This window comes from Passer domesticus, chromosome 6 (assembly GCF_036417665.1).
Source record: "Passer domesticus isolate bPasDom1 chromosome 6, bPasDom1.hap1, whole genome shotgun sequence".
Lineage (NCBI taxonomy): Eukaryota > Metazoa > Chordata > Aves > Passeriformes > Passeridae > Passer > Passer domesticus.
In genome coordinates this window covers 18,024,924-18,046,798 of record NC_087479.1, presented here as the reverse complement: position 1 = coordinate 18,046,798, position 21,875 = coordinate 18,024,924, and the positions used below count along the sequence as shown (strand labels likewise).

Genomic DNA, 21,875 nt, shown 5'->3' with positions numbered 1-21,875 from the left:
CCTCCAGGTATGCTTGTACACAGCCAGTGTACATCAGTCAAACAACTTTAAAACACACCCTAAATATGCAACTTAAGCATTAAAGTTGAGAAGTTTCACCAAAGAGGAAAGACACACCTGAAACTGCAGAGAGACGGATAATTAAAACTGATCAACTTACCTGTAAAGGATTGAGTTGCTGGAAAAGACTGGACTTTCCAGATTCAAAATCAAGTCTGGAATGCCATACTTGAAGGGTTTCTACCATATACTACAATGGAACACACCATACAATTTAAAACATAACAACAGCAAAATAAACAACCTTGAATACTAGAGAAATACCAGTCCTCTAAGGGTGTCTAATTTTTGTTACTTTAAAGGTGTTGATCTCATTAGAGGCTACAACTTTATTCATCTAATCATCACATATGCCTTACATTTTTATAGACTATACATCAATAAGGCAATGCCCTAACATGTCCTAATGTTGCTTATAAAGACAGAAAGCACTTCAAACATGGACACAATCTTTAGCTTCTCTATCATCAACAATACACCTTGGATACAAGCTCCCTTCCAAGATGTAACCAGACTGAAATAATATCCCACTAGTTTCACTTTTATGAGGCCTTCAATCTAGTTGCTAGTTTTTGGTTTTAATTTTTGATCAAAGTATTTTGCTGACATGTCTCCATCCTTCTGCAATACTACAGCATACCAACTACATTAGTTATCAGATTTTAATCACACCTAACCCCTACAACTTCTTTTTAGTTACCAACATCAACAACAAAGCAAGCAACCTAGAGCTTGATTTGGATAAGCCATCTGATACTTCCCTAAAAGGGAGCTGTGTATCCAAATTGACACTCAACTACTTTTTGTAAGTGAATCATTTTATTGTCAAAAGTATCATCCAAATTATCTCCTCCTAAAGGCAATTATTGCTGCCAAAAAATCAAAATCAAATTCTAAATAAATAACTGTCAAATTCTGAGAAGGAATCATCCGAATCAAATAACAGTGATTCCCTCCAGTTTACACTGTGAAAGTATTGTTCACATTTCAGAGAGAAATATACTTTAGCGAGATTAAAAAATAGAATAAACAAATCAACAGCTGGGAGATTCCCAGAATACCTCTTCACAGAATGCAAGAACAAAACCTACAGTATAAAATCAACTACAGCTATTCCCCTGAAAATTAACTGATAACTAGAAAGGCCATGGCTGTGCCAGCCCGACAAACTATGTCAGCATGTCAGAGCACCCAGCCTTGGAATATATAGTGAAGAAAATTTAGTTGCATTTCTGTCCTATGAAATTTCTTCTTCAATATACAGATGATTAGACTGAGAGGCAGCAATTCTACAATTTCAGTTATGACATTGCAACCTGTGATACTGAATTGAATGTATTTGATTATGAATGGCAATTCATCTTACAAGGTTGATCAAATGTATTGAAGATCTACTTACAAATGACCCTCTGAGGTAGAAAGTTGCTCTCTGAGGTATAACATTGAAATTTGGCAATGGGGGCCTGATACATTTAGAGTGATTATGACTCTGAAGAAAAAAATATGTAACAGAAGAGACACACATTACTGGAATGCAACACACAGCAACATTCATGAAAAATATACAGCACAGAACTGAAATTAAAAGAGCAATAATTTATTTCAGTTATCTTAATAGCTGCAATTGCAGTAGTTTAATCATTTTATTCTGAATTCAGATTTTAAGACAGCACATGATATAACTTCCTCCCAGTGTGTCATCCAATTAAAGCTAATGTGTAATAAAAAGACAAAGATGGCATATATATTGGCCTCCAGGAAGTCTCAACAAGGTATTTGAAGTTCAGATAGAAAAAAACAGCCTCTAGTGAACTCACTAATAAAGCTACAAGTATCAAAGAACATTCACAGATACTAAACTACGTAAATCAAGACATGTTCTTCATAACAAAACATTTCCTGTAACTTTTCCAGTCCATGGGAATTGGTGATGCACATACCATAGTTTCAATGATGATGGTAAGGTTCCCTAGGCCATCTGTCAGAGCTACAAAACTGCCACCTCCTTCCAAGTGTCCATCCACTTGCAAGTATGACCAGCCAGGCTGAGTAAACTGTGTGGTGTGTGCTGAGACAAAAATTAGAATACAATAATTAAGACTTAATAGAAATGGTAACATTTGTAGTTTTAATTAAATTTTGCTCTCATACATGCTGACAAAACTGAAACCTAATTTGGGGAAGAAAGTAACAGAACTTCCAAAATAAAATTTACCTATATAAGAGGAAAGATTCAAGAATTATACTATGGGAAAATTAAAAAATATCAACACTGTGGCAGACAAAACAGTTAAAATTATAGCAATTATTTAGACATTAAGCATAAATTATATATGGCAATCATGTATTTGAATATTCATCACAGTTCAGATTTTTCCAAGTCTTTTTTTTTCTTTAAATCTAATAAACATTTCGTTTTAACAAATAAATGGCAGAGAAAGCACAGATGGGCAACTTCACAAGGAATAACTAAATAAGTAGGGTTTTCAGAAAGTGAAACTATCAAAGAAGAATATGACCCAGTTCATGAAAATCCTGAACAACGTGGACACAGGAACAACTGCTCAGCTGTTCTATTCCTGGGAAACTATGACCAGTTTTGCTTTAATGCTTTTACATATATAAATAGCTAGCAGAAGAACAAAAATTAAAGCATTTGTCTTGTTCCTCCATCATGGCATTGCATAGTTGCTCCACAGAACTGCAGCAAAGACAGTAAAATATTACAGGACTACAGAGTAGCCAGTGAATCCATGTGTCCACAGACACTACATGAACATGCTTCCCTTTCCTAAGCTCAAGGAAATGCTGATTTACACAAGCCAAGAACGTCAAGCAGGAAAAGAATACAGAGGTGCTTTGTTTCACTTTTGCAAACTGAGAAGTACCAAATAGAATTGATTGATACTCAAAGATAAAAAATAAAAAAGGGAAAGGAAACAGGAAAGCACATTAACCTTTACAGGCACTTCAGATCAAAATATTTCAATAGTAACAGCTATAAAGGCAGTAGCTTATTACTTTCTGATACAGCTAAAGGTCAAGTATAAATATTTCCCTTACTATTATATCTTTCTGCTTCCTATTGAAATGAGATTATTTTCTTATTTATTAATGTATTCACAAAACTGTCCATGAATCAACCTCAATTTGGTATAAAAAAATAATCCACATAAAAACACTAAATAAATAAAGGCCTCGGAAAATACAGTGATGTTTGGTGTCAGATCACCAACTTATAACTGCAAGATTTTTACCTGTAATCCAGATAGGAGATTCAACTTTATAGTGGCCACTCCATGGCTCCTGTGCTGTCATTAATCCACATCTACCAAAGGGCAGCTCCTCATAATAACTAGCCACCAAGTTCCATGCAATTGTTCTGGAAGAAAAACAGGTGTTTTCTCCATTCATATGGGTAGTATTAGATTAACTTAGTACAAGAATCAATTCCTCCTTTTTATCCAGCATCCAATGAAAATAATTTGGGGATGGAGGGAATATCTTTCCAGCTAAAACAAAAAAGAAAACCCACAGGAGCGGAAAATAAAGTAAATCAGTGTTGAGAACTTCTTCCAAAACTGGTGGTAAATTCCCTGGCTAGAGCACCACAAAAAGTTTTATATTAAAAGAAACATGTATTGAGGGTAAAGACTCCATTTGTTTGAGGTTTTTTTCCTGTTCTGAAGGGAAAAAATTTTGTTACCAAAGTCTGCAGCTTTTTGCTGAATGTTATTTCATTGAGGTTTTTGTGATTGCTTGGTTATTTCTGTGCATGGTGGTAGTTGTTTTGGGTGGAGTTTTTTTAGGGTAGCAGTTAAGTACCACAAAAAAAAAATCTTTATCCATATAAGTAACAAACAGAAAACAACTTTAACCAGCCAGCCTCAAGGAGTTGTTTGCTCTATCCTGACGAGGATAATAACTTCACCTGCTTTGATATGGGCTTCACTGAAAGTGCTTTGCAAATACTTGAAACTTAAAGATCTCTGGGTCTTAAGTATGGCAATACAGATTAACAGAGCAGTTACGCAAAGGGCAAAAGCTGTCAATCTGTTTTGCTATTGCGTACAGGTGCATACAAAGGCCTCATTCTAAAGTCACTGCCACAGACTTATCACTCCATACATACATACAAAAGAGATCCTGGAATTCTACAAAAACGTGATTATAAAATAAATAACTGTTGAATTGTAAATTCAACTTGCTCACATCAAACCTGTTCTGTTGATTTCAAACTTAGAAAGAACAGTAGGAAACAACTTCAAAGGAAACAAACTTAGCCGAAAGATAAGCTGCCTTTTGTCAGAAAGATTTTGTTTTCAGTGTAGAAGCTAAGATAACTTCACTGTTGGACATCTGGACTTAGAACTATTCTACAAAATACAACACATATTCCTTGCTGTTAGGCTGTAAAAGAAATGGGGCATATATAATTTGAAAGAGCTTGGAAAACAATGGGAAAAGAAAGACTCCAAATTAAGATATTAAATTTATGAGGATTAAGAAGCAAGCAGAATGATCAGGAATTCATGCAGGAAATACTCATCTGTTTGAAAATTTCATCTTTCAGAAAAGATAGAAGATTTTTAGAAATCAGGTAACTAAAAAAATTCCCTTTTACAATATCAGTGATTTTTTTTCTGCCAAATCCAGTCCACTTGAAGCAAGAGACAAGAATATTTCTCTTTATTTTTCCAAAATAAAGTTACAAAGCATCTAAAATCTTTGAACAACTTTGCTTACATCTTGACATCTACATTTTCTTTAATCAAACTTTTTCTTTCAGATTACCAGTTGTTGCACCAGAAACATCAAACTTTATTTTCTATTCTTTTCTAAACCTGAGTTATGTAATTTCCCAGTAAAAATAATATTTTTCTTACCGTTTTCAGTTTGGAAAGAAAATGTGCAGAAAACAGTAAATTTATCATGCACGTTTAAGAATGGATTCTGAGAAAGAAGTTGTATGGAAAAACTAGATAATTACATCTGTAATTATCTGTTTAACTGAAGACACACAAGCTGACAAAGACCTTAAGAGAAATATGATAAATTGTTTTTATTGTTATTTTACTCCAATGTTAGTTCTTCTTAAGAACATTCTCCTTTCAATAATTATCATCATTCTCAAAGGCATCTGAAATTAACTGCATAAATGCACTGCATAAACTGCATAATCCCATCAAGTGCTGGGGAATAAGACTACTTTGCAACTTGTGGGACCTCTACTCCAGAAAGAGGTCAGAACAGCAGACTTCCTATTGTATAACATTTGAATTCAGACCACATTAGGGTAAACTTTCAGTTCACCTGCTGTCTCATCAAAGCAGATGGATGTGTTATACAGCACTTTAAATTATTCTTACATCCCAAGTTGTGAAGTAAGCAACAGTGCCCAACACTTACGAGGTCATGTTTCCATTCACATAGTTTTGGTTCAGGATCCGAGCCCAGCAGCCTGCACCAACGTCATTATTGAAAGTACTGTAATCTTCTGATGACCACAGTTTCTTCCCAGTTAATATGGCATTTTTCACTGTTTTTGTCCCAGGATAATGAGCTCTACACAATATTTTGAAAAGAAAGAGCACTTAGTACAAGGAGAAAATAAAGTCTGGAAGTACATATAGCAGCAATGATTCACTTCCTTCAAACTGAAAATGAAAGATAAAGTTTCTTTGGAATACAAGTGGAATACAAGAAAATTGAACAAGGGGGAGCTGCAGCATTCCAGAGCTTATTGTATTTATATCAGCAGATTATTTCTTCTGCTACATGATAGCATTTAGATAAACTTAGATTTACAGATACCATGCAATTTTCACAGCTTGCTAAAGCAAATTCTGTCCTGAAATTGAGCTTGAAGATGGTCATTACCATAATGTGCTGAATAGAGAAAATACATGCTAACACATACTATCTTAAACAAAAGTATAAATAATGTAAAACCAACAGCAAGATACAGCAGTAGGCATTATGCTAAGAATTTAGCAGCATGAATGTCTTAAAACTAAACATGAACTTGACTGATTTTGTATATCTTTTTTAATAAACTCAGGTTTCAAAAAACATGCTAGTTGGACTCGAGAAGTTACAAGGTACAAACTGATAATAGTTGAACCATATAAAGATAGCTAATTTTCTTTTCAAGATCTTCTTTAGTATAAGGAGACATTCTTTCTCCCAATGGAGACTTTATACTGAGTCACAACACTGACCCACCGTGCAAGGTTTGCTGACTGAAACAAAACCTTTCAAACCACTTGCAGAAAATAGGGTTGTGATTTTCCTCAGCACTTAGCACATTCATTGAACACACTTAATATATACACTAAAATAAAACTATTTCCTTAACTATTACCCTGCAACTTGACAAATTGATACATTTGTGGCAGGACTACAAAAAACACCAGTTTTTCTAGGCTGACTGTTTGGGATTCTTTCATTATTTTCCCTCTAGTGGACAATGACCTACTTCCCAGTGTTGTAGTCCTTCATGTAGCTTCACTAACAGTAATGTAACAGATAGTAGGGATTTCAGCTACATTCTGCTCTGCTGTAGAGATTGGCTTGGAAGCCTAAATATTGCTGTAGTACCAAGCAAAAGGTTTTTGTAATGGCATAAAGTGCATAGCTTGCAAAAACAAAGCAGAGAAGGAATAATTTGTCTCTCTACACTCCTGAAAAGGTGTTTCTTAAGTGTCAATACCCCTACCCAATAAAAGCTGAAATATACAAGAGGTATTAAATTTCCCTGTTAAGACTGAATCAGAGTAGGGATGTAAAACTTACACTTATAGAGTTACGCAAATACACCTGACTTAGACAGCGTAAAAACTGTTGAGCTTCATCCAGACGTGATCCAAGACTCCACCTATAAAAAACTGCCAGGATACTCTTCATGTTCAGAATGGGGGGAGAGGTTAATAGCAAGGGTAGATGACTCTGCCTTTCTGTATGTATTTGCAGAAAAAGCCTTCATTCTATACCTCCTATGGTTCACATATATCAAGATGAATGGAAAACTCAAATTGAAGCAAGGAGCTGACAAATTTGAAACGTGACTGGGTCAGGCAAGTTTATGGGACCTAGTAAAGTTTAGAGCTACTGTAAAAAGAAAAGTTAATGAACATTTCGTACACACGTTTCCATTTAGCCGTCAAGTCAGTAATCAATCTCAAACTTATTCTACTAATAAAATACTATTATGACAAAACCCAGAACTAGGATAACAAGTTAGCTGGTTCCATGTTTTCCAAACACAAATTTGTCATTAAAACAAAATGGGAACTAAGAATCAAGCCATTGTAACTCAAAGAAGAATCACAACCCAAATTCATTTCATGATCACAAAATTTCAGTAACAAGCCAGTGGAAATTACAAGGCCATGTACTAAGCTGTAAAGCTAAAGCACTTTTTGCATACCAGTTAAGAGTAACCAAAATCCTCAGGACAAAGTGTTGTCCAAAAAAACCTTCAATCCATCAAAAGTCCAACCATGCTCAACAGGAGTCTTCAGCATGATAGAAGACTCCTGATTCAATTACAGGTTGAGGCTGTTACTGGGACAAGAGCCGCATTATTTGATTGGGTTAGTAAGAAAGTTTTATAGTATCAATCCTTTCCTTGCAGTTAAGAGTACAGAGAGCTAAAGCTTTGTCTGTGTTAGTTATAAATAAGATGAAGACAAACGATAAACAAACCACCAAGAAAGAAGAAGCGAGAGAACCCCCTACCCAATGACATCGACCACTCCGTGGAGCTCAGAGTCAATCATCATGACAAAGGAAATGGGCTCCCACAGTCTATCGCTGGCTATGATCCTCACCTGCTCCAGACCATGCTTATCCAATGTGTACCTCAACAGCTTGGAAAAAAAAAGGAGAGTAAAGAACAGACAGAAGGGAAAAATTAAAAAAAATGTTTTTCAAATTGTCAAAATTTAATATTGGGAAAGGCAGATTCTTCTCCAGCACTAGCTGAAAAAACTATTATGCTTCAATTCACGTTTTTGCAACTTGGACAACTGTTACACCAAACACAACATACAAGACTGTCAAGCACAAAGTGACTTCAAAGGACACCTTCTTCCAGCATACTGAATTCCAAAATACATGATAAAAGGAAAAATTAAAAGTGTTTTGTTCTCCTTACAGACACAAAAGTACAGATAAAGCATTTCATGCAAGACACTCTATTTGCAGATCAGATGGTACAGTGCTGATGGGTAAACTACATGATTGTGTATGAACTTTCTGAACCTGAGCAATTATCTTTCACTATTTCAGTAAGAACTCTCTATGATAGTACCTTAAAGTCAGTGTTGGTTGAGAAACATTATTGTTTTGTACTAACCTTAATTTCTTGATAGATAACAAAACCATAGCACAGGAAAACCTAACACTTCATTTTTTGTGATCAGTGGTGGTGGGGGATGTGGGGAAAAATCTGTATGACATTCAAGAAAAAACTCTGACAAAAAGAACTCCCATTTTAAAGAACAACCAAAACATGCCTATGGTTCTAAGGGCACAAACAAAAACAAGTACTCCTATCCTTGATTCTGCCAAGCTCTTAAAGAAAAAAGAGCCTTACAGAGTCAATGCATTTCAGTGCATTCATTCGTCTAGCTGTATTGTCATAGAAATCATTACTAAAACATTTCCTAATGCACCTGCTGAGCTGCAAGTCTTGCCTAACCTGAGAAAGTTTTTTTAAGTTTATTTTAGACCATTATGATTTGATGTTTACAAACTCAACACATACGAAAGCAGTTTCTTTATAAAATCCCGCTTAACTGACTTGCTATAACCCTTCAACCACTTAAACCATGATGAGCATATCATATTTCCTTACATACAGGATAAATGGTACATTTGTGACCACAAGAATGCTTTTATCACAGTAAAGTTAACAACAGATATAAACAAGTTAACAAATGTAGCACAAGTGAGCAATTTGTATCTGCATAGGTAATTTCCGCTGGGAAAATGTAATTTTGTAAAAATGATGAATAATTTTGAGAAACCAGAATTAACAAAGAGAGCAAGAGCAGCAGAGTTGCCAGAAGCAAGTAAAAAAGTGTATTATGGAAAAAGATCAAAGGCAAACAGTTGAGTTGACATTTGCTGAAACACCAGCAGAAAAAATTGAGATAGGATGTATTAGTTTACAAACTTTTGGTGCTTGTTTTTACTTCTAAGTTACTGTCAGTGCATGCATTTCTAATTTTATCTGTTATCAGAAATTAACCAAGAAACAGAAACTTCTAGCTCTGGTATATGACCAGAAAAATCTCAGCTGCAGCCACAGAAAGTCCCAGGGTGGTAAGTTCCACTCTGAAAGCTCAAGTTCACCCAAAATGAAAACCAGTTGCAGACCAAGAATCCAATCCTAAGGTTTTTTCTGACTTGGAACATGCACATGCAGATTAGTTAGAAGTTTCCTGTCATTTGCTAGTGCTAAGAAGCCTAAAACACAGCTCCTAAATGGGCACTTGAAAGAAATGATAGAAGAATGATAAAGTCAGCTTACACATGTACTAAACTGAAAGAAGCGAGAAAGACAAGAAAGACTAATCCAGCACCACTGTACACAATGATGGAAAAAATGGAAACAGCTAGGAAGCATGAAATAAGAATATATGACTCTTGAAAATGGAAAGGAAGACTTACAGATAGGAAGCAATGTTTAAAAGGCCTCCCTTCTCCCACACTTACCCGACTACCTCAATAGCATCATTAAGATAGGGATCAACTATCATCTCATTTGAGATGTTCCAATCTCCATCCGCAGCGATGATGCCAATGTTCCATAGACCCAGTCTGTCCAAAGAATGTCGAAGCACCTTAGTAACAGACAACACCACTTAAAGTACAGCCTTCATCAATGAGGCAACATGAAATTTAAGACTGAGAACTGAAGAACTTTGGAAGGAGTCAGTGGAAGCCTCTATTTACAGACTGGGACGGATAAGAAAATTTCTCACTTCTCAAACAAGAGCTATGGTGGCAACTAAGACGAAGTTAATGGTAAATATTTTTAAAACTGAAGGTTACCACTCATATTGAGATGGTCATTACCCAAAAATGGGCTTCTCATCACTTGGATAACTTTTGACACCACAAGTGCACACATATACTCCACTTGGACACTCTCAACATACTGACTCCCTAGCATGTATGTAATTCATTACACAAAAGTAATGGATTTATCATCAAGTCAGTCATGCTAAACTAATCTAACAATGACAGCTGGCTGAAATGTGGAAGTGGACATTCCTCCCCAAGTCATCAGAAGCAAAAGTTAACCTGATCCCCAAAAAAGTACATTGAAAAAACAGGGATTGAAGTTTTAAACTAGAAAAGACCTATCCATGCAGCTCTCTACAAGAAGAGAAATCTCTGCCAAGCACCTGTCTCGTTCAAGTGAAGAGCACCTAAACATTTTTTTCACTGCCCATTTTAGTGAACAAAAAAAAAAAAAAAATCCTTGATGTTTTAAGTGTTTAATATTTAAGTTTACCCACTGCTTGGTTCTCATGTTTCACTAACTTTCAGGGAAAGCAATGAATAAACCTAGAATTGCATATTTACAATAAAACTAAGGGCAACCAACTTTGAATTCAAACATGCCAGCAGAAAAGAATTCCTATTCTGTCTTTCCAGCTTCTCTTTACTATTTCACTGTTAAAGATGATAAACAGCTCACATTTGTCTGTGGAACTTCTTAGGTAAAATATACCCACACAAAATATACTCAGCCTTAATAGTTAAGAATGAACCACACTTATAGAGGGCTGATACTATCTGAAAACTCAAACCAGAAATTAAAAAAGAAAATAAAATATATTTCAGCAGCTTGCACATACAGCTGCATCTAAAAAAACCCCAGTCCACAGTCTAAAATGTTTTTTTTCAAATTTAGATGTAAAAGAATGATGCACTGTGTGCATGCATGCATAAAAAAGATTTTTGCAACTTGATTCAAAGATCAGTAGGCATGAACCCTCAAATTATTTCTTGCCCCCTGGCAATGTGAAGAAGAATAGGGAGTATTTCTCTTTTTCATGTAGTCAAATAAGGACAGAAATAAAAGTCTAAGTGTTGATGACAATCAAAGCCTATATCTAAAACTAATTAAGACATAAAGCTTACGAAGAAGAAAAGTAGCAATGATCAATGATCTATGAAAAGAAAAATTCATAATACTAGAAGGTACTTGCAATTTAAAGTATTCTAGCTACCTAGACACTCAGAAAATTTGGCTAACCAGAGAGAGCTCAGAAGAACAAAATGAATGATTTCAGAATTTCCATGCTGAAAGAGAAGTACCAAGGGCACAGAACTGCATGCACCCAAAACACATTCCACACTTGCAGAACAGCTCCCTCACACACAGGGAGGTGTTCATGTAACTGAAAGAACAGGGTTTTCTTGAACAAGAAGTTAGAAGCATTAGAATCTCCACTTCTTTCTTTTTTTTTTTCCTACTTATTAAGAAACATAACTATTGCCTTAGACGATGAAGTATCTAGAATATCATCTTACAAGTAAAAATTTAGCCAGATAACTAAGAGCTTATCTGTGCTGTATTTAACAGGAATTACAGAAAATGTTTGGTGTGCAGCAGTACATTTCAGTATATTGCCCTCTTGCGAAATGGCAGACTGCAAACAGAACTGTAGTGCTGATGAGAGAAGTGGTGCCAAATGACATTGTAAGAGTATGAATGGTAAAATAGGTGTTTAACCAAAAACCTCTTATCAGTTAACACAGAGTGGAAGGAAGGCCAAAAACCTTTCAGTAAATACTTGGGTGATTTTATGGTCAAATTTTAAACTAAATATTCAGTTCTAGAAGCCAAATGCTCGGTCCCAATTCAACAGTATTCAAAAAGCTACAAAGTAGAATGTTGCCCCAGACTCAACAGTTTGTTCTCCATATTCTTTCTCCCCACATGAGCAAGCCAAGACAAGCAGATAAGAAAGCCTCAAGGTGACATGACACAGATTTGAGATTGTTCAGCCTGAAGAAGAGGTTTTGGGGTGACCTAATTGCTGCCTTCCAGTACCTTAAGAAAGCCCACAAGAAAATATGGAGAGGGACTTTTTGCAAAAGCATGTAGTGACAGGACAAGGGGGAATGTATGGCCCCATCCCTGGATTTGTTCAAGGCTAGGCTGGATGAGGTTTTGAGCAACATGGTCTAGTGGAAGCTATCTCTGACCATGGCAGGAGGATTGGAACTGGATGATCTTTAAGGTTCCTTGCAACTCAAGCCATTCTAAGATTCTCTGAGTCTTGTTTGCTTTTAAAAAGAGGTAATGCCATTGTGTCTTAGCTTCAAGCAAGAACAAGGAAAGGAACAAAGCAGGAGCTTGTGCTTAAGATTTCACTGCAAGAAAACGTAACAAACAGAAGAGAGTTTTCAAAGCAGGGCAGGGGATGCTGCAGGAGCATTCAGTAGTGAGAAATATTACAGCTATCTTAAGGTTGGTTATGTGAAATACTGTGTTCTTCCAGCTTTTTAGAACAAAACGTACTGAATTTTGCAAAGTGAAAAACACCAAACCTTTACTGTGATTTAATAGCAATATTTAAGGGTACTGTAATCACAGAACTTAGCTACAGAATTTTAAGCAATTCTAGATCTTGGACTTCTAGCTATAGCCAAGCTGGTATAAAGATGATTTAAGTTTGTATGATAGAAGAATCAACTGAAGCGTCCATAAAAATTTAGAAGTCCTAACATTTAGCATACACTGGCATGCCCAAAGTTCAAAGTAACAGTTTCAGACACACAAAATAAACAATCTAGATATCAGAACATGTTATCTTTCCATGAATGCAACTACAAGAAATAGAGTTCAATAAGTGATATAGTTGCAGAATTAAGGTCCCTTTCCTATACAAATTCAGAAAAGCTAATTGTTTGTGTACGGTACAACAAGCACTTTATAGAAATAAGAAAAGAATACATACCTTAATGTATTTGCTACTAAATGCCCTTTCATTCCATATCTATAAAGAGAAAGTAAAATCCATTTAGAAAAACCAGGATACGTCAATGGAGAATTAAAAGATTTTATTTATATATATGTAAGATTATAGAATCCATTAATCAACTCCATGGTTTCCATGTGTTAGAGGGAAGTGCTGGTTGATTTTGTTATCAGCTTTTCTGGGCAAAATTCTGTATGAAATTCCTAGTGGGCACTTGTTTATCTTTCTCTAAGGTCTGCTGATTGCCTTCTCGCTGACAAGAATGCCAGAGCTGCTTGAGCTCTACAATGGCCGCAGTGTTACATTACCAATGGCTCTACAGTTTGCTAGGAATCATTGAGAAACATGTTGTGGCTTCAAGGTGTGGCCTAATGAATGGGCCCCTGTTGCAATGCATGGACATAGGAGAGCCAGAAAAACTAACATATTGAACAAAATCGATGAAGCTTACTGTTCTTTCTAATTTACACAGGACTACATCCAAGCTTGAACACAAAAGAGATCCCACATATTTTAAGTAAACAGACACAAAATGAGCTAATTTCTAAATTTTCCATCTTTTATGGAAAGAGAGTTTAAGCTAAACAGCTCAAAATTTAAAAGCAGGAGCACTGATCTTCCTTTCAAGGAACCCTCTGGCTTACAATACACATAGGCAAAAACCTTGTCTCTTTCTTTTCTAACCACAACATGAACACTTTGACTCACATTCACCAATAAAGGTTTAGCTTATGGGTAAATACAACTCATTTTTATATTTCTACATCTTCCTATAAATGCTAACATGAAACTTCAGAAATGATCCAATCAAATCATTACTTACTGAAAGGCTCATCTCATCACAAAGCAAATAGTGATACAGAACATGTACTTACAGCAAAAAGAGTGGTAAAGACTAACTATGTACAACTATAATAGCACTGAAATTGTTTTGACAGTTTCTGAGCCTTCACAGACCTCTCACTGTTTCCATGTGTTTCGGATTATACCCACAAAGAAATGAGACAATATACAATATCATCACATTGCCTGGAAAAGCAAAAATTACCCTTTCTTAGAAGGAGAGAATTTAGAAGGCTAATTACTGTGAAGTAACAACACTGAATTCAATATTACTCAAATACATGACGTGCAGACCTTGATTCTACTCCAAGAACATAGGACAGAGAAAAATGTAACAGCTATTATTCCTCCCCTCCCCACAACTGATTTGCTGAAGTATCACTATGTTACCCACAGTGCAAGACTGACCCAAGTGAAATAAGCCAGTAACATCAAGGGGGATGCATTCTCCAGGAGAGGAGATACATATGAGATACTGAGGTACACTTTCCCACATTGCAGCAGAAACACCAGACTTCTAAAGGATGGGAACCACAGTTTTAGAAGCTTGTTCTGCTGAAGTAATTTTCAGCTTTTCTGCAGTTATACTTCTCATATCAAAACATTTAAGACTCCAAAACAAGTGTCCAGTAAGTGTAGGATTGATTTTAGAGGAATTTTAAACACACTTTCTTGCTCAAATAGTGAAAGGTTTTTTCAGATTTTCTGCTTCTCTCTCTCATCTCCAATTTATGACATTTTTTCTCAGACATTCATTCACTACTTCCATAAATTGCACTATAGGACAACACAATAGTTGTACTGCAAAACATGAACTTTTATCTACTATAAATGATTCAGGTAAAAGTGCAAAAGGTTGTAGAGGACTGCTCCTCTGCCAAATAACAACCATACTTTATGCTAAGTCATGTTAGCTGACTTTCAAACTGCATTAACTGATGCTTTTTGTTATCTGGTAACTGCTGAAAGGCAAGCAGAACAAAGCAGAAAAGGAAAAAGAACTCTCAAATTATTTGGTAAGTAGTTTAGAACTGCGAAGGTAGGAACCATTTGTCACTTTTTCTGCTTTAACAGCCATCATCCCAGGAAGACTACAAACTAACACAACTACTGCCTTTCCCCTGGCAACAGTACAAGCCAAAACTGCGATTACAAAAAAGATTTCTCTTGCCATCCTCCTCCTCCTCCAGTCATCAACAATGAGAGGCAAGACCAAGATTTTAGAAGTGAAGATAGATAAAATATACATAAAATATACAGGAGATTTTGCTTTACTGACCCCAATATAATCAATGTCCAAATCATGATACTGTTTTGCTCCTAATATCCAAGAAACAATATAGTAAGCAGTGATATCTGGATAGTCATAGGGCCAATTTTCACCCTTCCCTATCCATCCTGGAAATGCCCAAGGTAACCCTGAAAAGACAGAAGAAAACAAATGAATAAGGTAAGTGGTTGGTTTACATTACTCAATAGGCTTAAAGAGCAAGTTGTAATTTGCTCTACCTGAAATGAAGGAACAAATATGCACTTGAAACTGGCTTGGTTCCAGTGAAGACAATGAAATGTAACTTCTCCAACTGCAGAGTATGGTCTAATAAAAACTATGATCACGCAATTAATAGCTGGGGGTTTTTTATGAGCTAGGAAGCATAAGTTACTAGAGAACAACTGATTACATATAATTTGTCCGTGTCATGGTACTAACTCTAACTGGTTTAAAAATCCAAAGATTTTAGGATAAAAATTTACAAAGCTAAAGACAAAGGGTCAATACAGAACATAAAAAATTGTTTATGGCCTGAACATGAATTTAAGAAGACATGATGATCTAATCATAACAGAAGAAGGAAGATTAGGATCATGAAAAAGCATTTCCAAGTCTCAGCTGTTCACTGGATCTTGTAGTAAATAAGAAAAACAAATTAATCTAACCAGATGCTGCTAAGCATCCAGCCAACTTGTGTAAGATACCATAGACTAATTTAAAAGTAAACCCTCCTTCCTTTATTGAGAGTTTGATGTGAGGGAAAAGGGATATTATTAATTATTCAATTAGTCATAAATAGTTGGCTTAGCAGAACCTGAATGGCAAATCCTGCACTAAGCCTTGCTTCATGGCTGGATATGGTAAAGCCTCCTGGAAAGTGAGGGAATTAAGACACCTTTTAACCAACAGACTTCTTACCTTCTTTCATGTGAAATACATTTGTATATCCAAAATACAAAAATACAACCTAGGGTTCCACATTTGTATTGTCACAGCACACACATAACTTACAATCAAAACAGGAAGAGAGGAAACTCCTCTTACAACTCAACTACACATGTAGGACACATCTGAAGATCTGAATCACTACCGTGAAGAAGAGGTGTGTGATTGGTTTGTAATAAGAATATTTAATCAAATGCAGGGTGTAAGATTTACATATTTATGCTTGCAGTAACTTTTTCCCTCCTGATTATTTTTACTCAATTATTCAGAAATTCATCCGTCATGATAAATCAATCATGTTCGTTGCTGCAATACACTAAAAGCATTAGTTACTTAATACAAGCAAATTATGAGAGATTTGTTGTCTTATGCTTCTTGTCAGGATGTTGTGCTGCTGTAACAAGGTAAAACATCGTAAGCATCAAGAAAAGCTTAACAAATATTAGAGATTCTACTTTGTTTACTACAACATCAAAACATCTCTCCATTAAAATGTTAACTAAGGGTCAGATAGGTAATTTAGTCATGGCAATAAAAAGGTATTTAAATCTAAAAGCTCAAAGCAATATACCAATCAGTTTAATGTTGGGGTTCCTCTTTTTAGCTTCTTTCATCAGCCACCATTCATAGCCCCGGAAGTAGTTCTCATCATTTTCATAGTGCATATGGGAGGGTTCAGTACCATCTGGGAAGGAAAGAGACAGGTAGCTCACAATTATCCTCTGTGTCATAAGCTGTTACACATCATAAAGTTTGCTGCATTGCTCATTAACATAGCATGCAAGCACATATCTCCAACACGGTTCACAAGTTCCTTGGTGTGTACTTCAAAGCCAAAGGAATAGTGGGAGGTAAATGCAAGATTTGCTACTCTTTGTTTAAGCATATTAACTTAGCATAATTTTAATACTTTCATTTTGGAGGTTTTTTGCCTGCTTTTAACATCAGATGTGGTTAAGTATTAGGCATTTTCTACTCCTAGCTATGATAACACTAAATCTATATTTGCTATTGTATCATATCTTAATACTAACAACCACTAGGAATGTTACAGCATTAAGATTAAGAGGAAAAAAAATCATTATACAAGAAAGTTATCTCTAAACCAAAAAACAAACAAAAGAAGGTTATAGTTTGTTTCTTCTGCACAAGGTAAATCCAGGGAGAGAAAAGACAGGAGCTATCATGAATTTTTTCAATTACAAAAAAGAGGCTGTAGGGTTTTTTATTTTTACAGCAAAAGATCTAGTTTATAATTTTCACGGTGTTATGTCACTGCAGAAAAAGGTTTTGGAATTTAATGCTATGTGCTGAATTTCCTCGGGCAAAGGTAAACAAACTAGAAAGGTGCAGAAGAATCAGTGTTGCATGGGAAATCATTACACACCAAAGTCAAGTAAAAACTTGTCTACATGACTACAACAATTATGCAACTGATGTTAAATTGTACGCAGAGACCTCTTCTAATGAAACTTTGTTTTAAATGAAGCCTGCTGAAACAGCACATTTCATCACAGAAAACAGGATTGATTTTTTTACCTTACTAACACTTGGCTATATGTAAGTTTGTCAGGGACAAAGAACAATTAGATTCCAAATTTAGGCCTCATATCACATTTCAAATGAACTCCTGATCACACCTCTCAGGCCAGAAGAAGAGCTGCAGTTAGTGCACTGAAATATATGCATCTTTTTGTTCTACTTTTCAAAACTGGACCATCACACAAGTATGTGACAGTCTCCTGAGCCAGCAGTAAGAGTGTTTGAAGAGAAGGCCCATGCATGCCTGAAGACGATTCCATTCCCCCCACCAGCAATTCATTGCCAAGCTCTTAAACCCAGCACAGTACTTTTCAGCATGTTAATTTACACAAGAATGAAAAACAGTATCTAACTATACAAAACACAGACATCACAGAAAAAAATGTGCATATATAAAATATATATATACATACAAGTATATATATATACAAACATATGTGTATGTTTATATATAACACCCCAAAACCAAATTCTATGCTTTCTATTTATTAACTGTGTCTGATGTAGCCAGACTTACTTTACGAAAAATACCAAAAAAATAATTTTAAAAAAAGATACAATCTGTAGTCTCCATTTCTCAGCTTTTGGTCACAAACAGTTACTAAATAATTCCTCCTGTATGTAAGTGTAGTAGATAGGCTAGGCAAATTACATCAAGACATTTTCACTTGAAACTCTTCCCAGGAAGAAAAAAAATCCTGCCTACTGCCAGCCAGTGCCACTCTAGTGAAACACTGTGGCTAATTAAACCAAAGAAATGTAACTGTTTCTGATCAGGTGCTTTTGTATTTCATGCTTTTAAGACAAAGTATCTGGTATTGCAAAACTTGCGCGTGAGAAATGCTCTACAACTCAGAAACATACTATAAGGGAGAAAAAACAGGAATCTGCATTTGCTCTAGAATGCAACCTATTAACCATATGATGTGAGAACTGCTTCCAGGATGCTGGTGTAAATCTCTCTTGTACAAGCCATTATGGCTTACTGGAACTCAGTTCAGCTACCTCCATGCCTCAGCCCCATGTGCAGCACACGTTACTTACAGCATGACTGAAACGAGAAGTTAAATGCTGCTCATGCAAAATCCATACCTGTCGACTGTGCATCACCTCCAATCTCTACCTTGAGAATATGTAAAGAAGCACCAAAATTTGGCTGTGGAAAAAAGAGACAGAAAACCAGAATCCTGCTGTTAACAAGAAGAACGAGATAAGTCAGTGTGCAATTTTGAGCTTGCTCAAAATGCATTTTTTTTTACCTTTTTAAGCACCCATTATAAATGTATAGAGATAACATAAATTTCTGCTTTTCAAAAGAAAATCTTCCAGGATAAATAGTACACTGATCTTTAAACAGTTTCATTGATTCTTGCACCATTAACAACACTTCTCCACAACTGTGCAGATTTTAAATAGTTTATGCTCAAGAAAATACTAAAGCACTACTAAAGCAGAACACAGAATATATGAGGAACACAGTACTACTTTAATGTTATTAGTGGTTAAACTTGTTTTCTTTTTAAATCAAATTATTGAAGTCAGTATTTTTTATTCTTGTTTGTAAAGTGTTACACTGCTTATGTGAAAGGGAATACACACAGGTCAGGAATAACCTGGAAACTACACACAGATAGGCAAGAGCAGAAAAAACCCACCACACTGGAAAACAAATGGCTAGTCCACTATCCCCTTCCCCTGGCACCTGACTGCTAGAGCCAAATATAAATTCAAGCTCATACAGGTGATTCTACTGCAAATATGTTCTTCCAGCCATTAGTGGCTTAAGAATTGCTCAAGCCAGAAGTTACAATTCATCATTATTTTAATAGCCACTAATAAGCTGGCCTCCTCCATGGAATTGCCCAAGTATAATTTTGGTATCTAAAAAAATGTTTTAAACATAAGAATGCAATTTGATTTTTTAAAAAATGATGCATACATGACATGTCTTTTGGCCTACAAGTTTGGGATTTTTGTTTGCTTTTAACAGCAAAGCAACTATTTCCAATTTACCATTTCTCTTTTTGACATTTTTTTGTTTTAAACTTTTAACACATTTGTTCTCCCATCCATGAAAGCTGACTTACACTAAAAGACAAGGAGAATGAGGCAAGGTACACTCCTCCCAAATATGACAGTTTAAGAAGTTTTGGTAAAAGAGTATGTCAAAAATTCTTTGAAAATCATGATCTCTTTACATTTTCTTTTACCACATGCTTAATCAGAACATCCATATTAGTAACACACAGCTTTAATCTCAAAAAAAACCCCAACAGCTTTGATTCCCCAGGCACATATTACACCTTACTCTACCCTTGAAAATTAATTCTTTAAACTGCATGGTAAATTATTCCCCTCCAGCCATCTGGATTGCATTACTTGAAAGTGACATGACATCCTCTTCCAGCAGAGTAATTTACAGTGCCAAAAGCAAAACAAGCTATTAATGTCCAGTGCAATAATCTTACCATATATTAAGTTGGGTAACTCTGCAGGTTACACTTGCTAAGGAACACAGCTTACAAACCAATGAACTTCCTACACCTTCTAGAGTCACTGCAGTTGTACTTGAGACTAGTTTGGAATAGATATGCTGTTACAAACCTGCTGTCTGCACAGTCATTTTTATGCTATGTTAATCTATCTGTACTTCAAAAAAATCCAAACTGTCTCTAAGGCCTCCTTGCTTCAATCACTATGAACAGCTAAACCCCCAATTTTAGCCACAGAAACTATTTATGCTATAGCCCACAGAGATGATCAAATATATAGCTAAACACATTTTTGAAAACATAATTTCAAAACACATTGTAAAAACACAAAAGGAATTTTTACAACAATATGAACAGTCTCCTGAACAAAAACACCTAAAATTTAAGGTTCTGATAACAATCAGCGCTAAAATAGATGTTTTACAACATGAGATTTTGTCTAATTTCAAGCAGCATAAAATATACTATAGGAGTTCCCATATTACACAGTAAGAAATTCTGCATGAAATCAAATGTTATTGTAGCAGTGAAACAAATTTTACCTTGAACAGATAGTCTAAAATCTCAGAGCGATAAGGCTCTGGGTAGTTCACCAGGAGTCTAGATGTGGCCTAAAATGAAAGAAAACATGAAAATGTGAAAACACAACTTTCAAACGTTTAACTACACCCAGCTTTTCAGTCTATGCCCTCTCACGGAGCTAATAAACCTACAAAAATAATTACAGCACCAGGAACTCAGCTAAGTCCCTACGTAAGTTGCTTCTAAACCTTCAGCTGCGCCTTTCTGGTTTCACAGGTTGCAACTGCCTTGTACTCCAGTTACCTGGAATTTACTGAAAACAGAGTCCAAAGAACAGAGAAACAAAGCGATCACACGGCTTTATGACAAGCAAGAGGCAGCTGCCTCCCAGCACTATTTCTGCTGCTCTACTCAACTCTCCCTGCTTTGGCTCACCATATGCCAAGGCAAGGGGAGCTCACAGGGCACACAGAGGGGAGCCCAAAGAAAGCATCGCAGCAGGTCGAAGAGGGGATAAAAGCACCGGGAATCTCACAGCTCTGCTGCCTGGACCACACGAAAGACGACGGGCGGCTGTGTCCAGCATTTTAAAAGGCAGGGACTACTAAGACCCTCTACATAAAAACGCGGCGTAGCTCTCCTTCAGCAGCACCCAGGACACCCCGGGCACCACGGCGCAGGTGGCCGCAGGGCTGGCGCAGAGCGGAGCGCGGCTCCATCTCCCCGCAGCCGGACCCACCGCCCGCTCCGCTCCCCTCAGCGCCTCCCCCGCCGAGCCCCGCTCACGTCGTGGGGCTGTCCCCACACCCCGCCAGTCCTCAGGGCTCCCCTCCGCGACACCCCCGGGCCAGGCCCCGCCGAAGCCAGCACACGCTCCCACTGCCGGGATGCCCAGCCCAGGTGTCCCCCTCCGCGCCGAGGGTACCAGCACCGCAGCCCCGGCGGAGCCGCTCACCCCGCCGCCGCTGACAGCCCCGATCCCGTCGAACTCCCTGCCCAGCCCGTTGGCATCGTCCAGCACGTAGGTGGCCGTCGAGAGCGGAGCGGCACCGACCCCGGGGGGCCCCGGGCCGCAGCTGCAGGCCAGCAGGATCGTGCCCCAGAGCAGAGCCGCGCAGCCCATCCCGGCCCAGCTCCGCTCCCGCCGCGGCCGCCCCGTCCCCGCAGCGCCTCCGCTCTGCCCGGCAACGC

The 21,875-nt window shown here is 36.9% G+C and overlaps 1 protein-coding gene across 3 annotated transcripts in view; it reads right to left on the bottom strand.

Annotated features, from left to right (window-relative positions):
- The window catches only part of GALC (galactosylceramidase), a 31,207-nt gene extending 9,332 nt beyond the window's left edge, over positions 1 to 21,875 (bottom strand). The window contains exons 1-12 of one of the 3 annotated variants that reach the window (XM_064423664.1): positions 21,640 to 21,875; positions 20,705 to 20,773; positions 18,763 to 18,826; positions 16,700 to 16,813; positions 15,190 to 15,329; positions 13,047 to 13,085; positions 7,801 to 7,931; positions 5,470 to 5,625; positions 3,318 to 3,442; positions 2,001 to 2,128; positions 1,460 to 1,549; positions 161 to 250 (exon numbers count right to left, since the gene is read on the bottom strand). In XM_064423664.1, coding sequence (XP_064279734.1) covers positions 161 to 250; positions 1,460 to 1,549; positions 2,001 to 2,128; positions 3,318 to 3,442; positions 5,470 to 5,625; positions 7,801 to 7,931; positions 13,047 to 13,085; positions 15,190 to 15,329; positions 16,700 to 16,813; positions 18,763 to 18,826; positions 20,705 to 20,773; positions 21,640 to 21,807 — 1,314 coding nt within the window. In that variant the 5' untranslated portion in view covers positions 21,808 to 21,875. Of the gene's footprint in view, positions 1 to 160; positions 251 to 1,459; positions 1,550 to 2,000; positions 2,129 to 3,317; positions 3,443 to 5,469; positions 5,626 to 7,800; positions 7,932 to 9,783; positions 9,912 to 13,046; positions 13,086 to 15,189; positions 15,330 to 16,699; positions 16,814 to 18,762; positions 18,827 to 20,704; positions 20,774 to 21,639 lie in introns of all 3 variants that reach the window. The other 2 variants (XM_064423663.1, XM_064423662.1) reach the window with 2 other exon arrangements.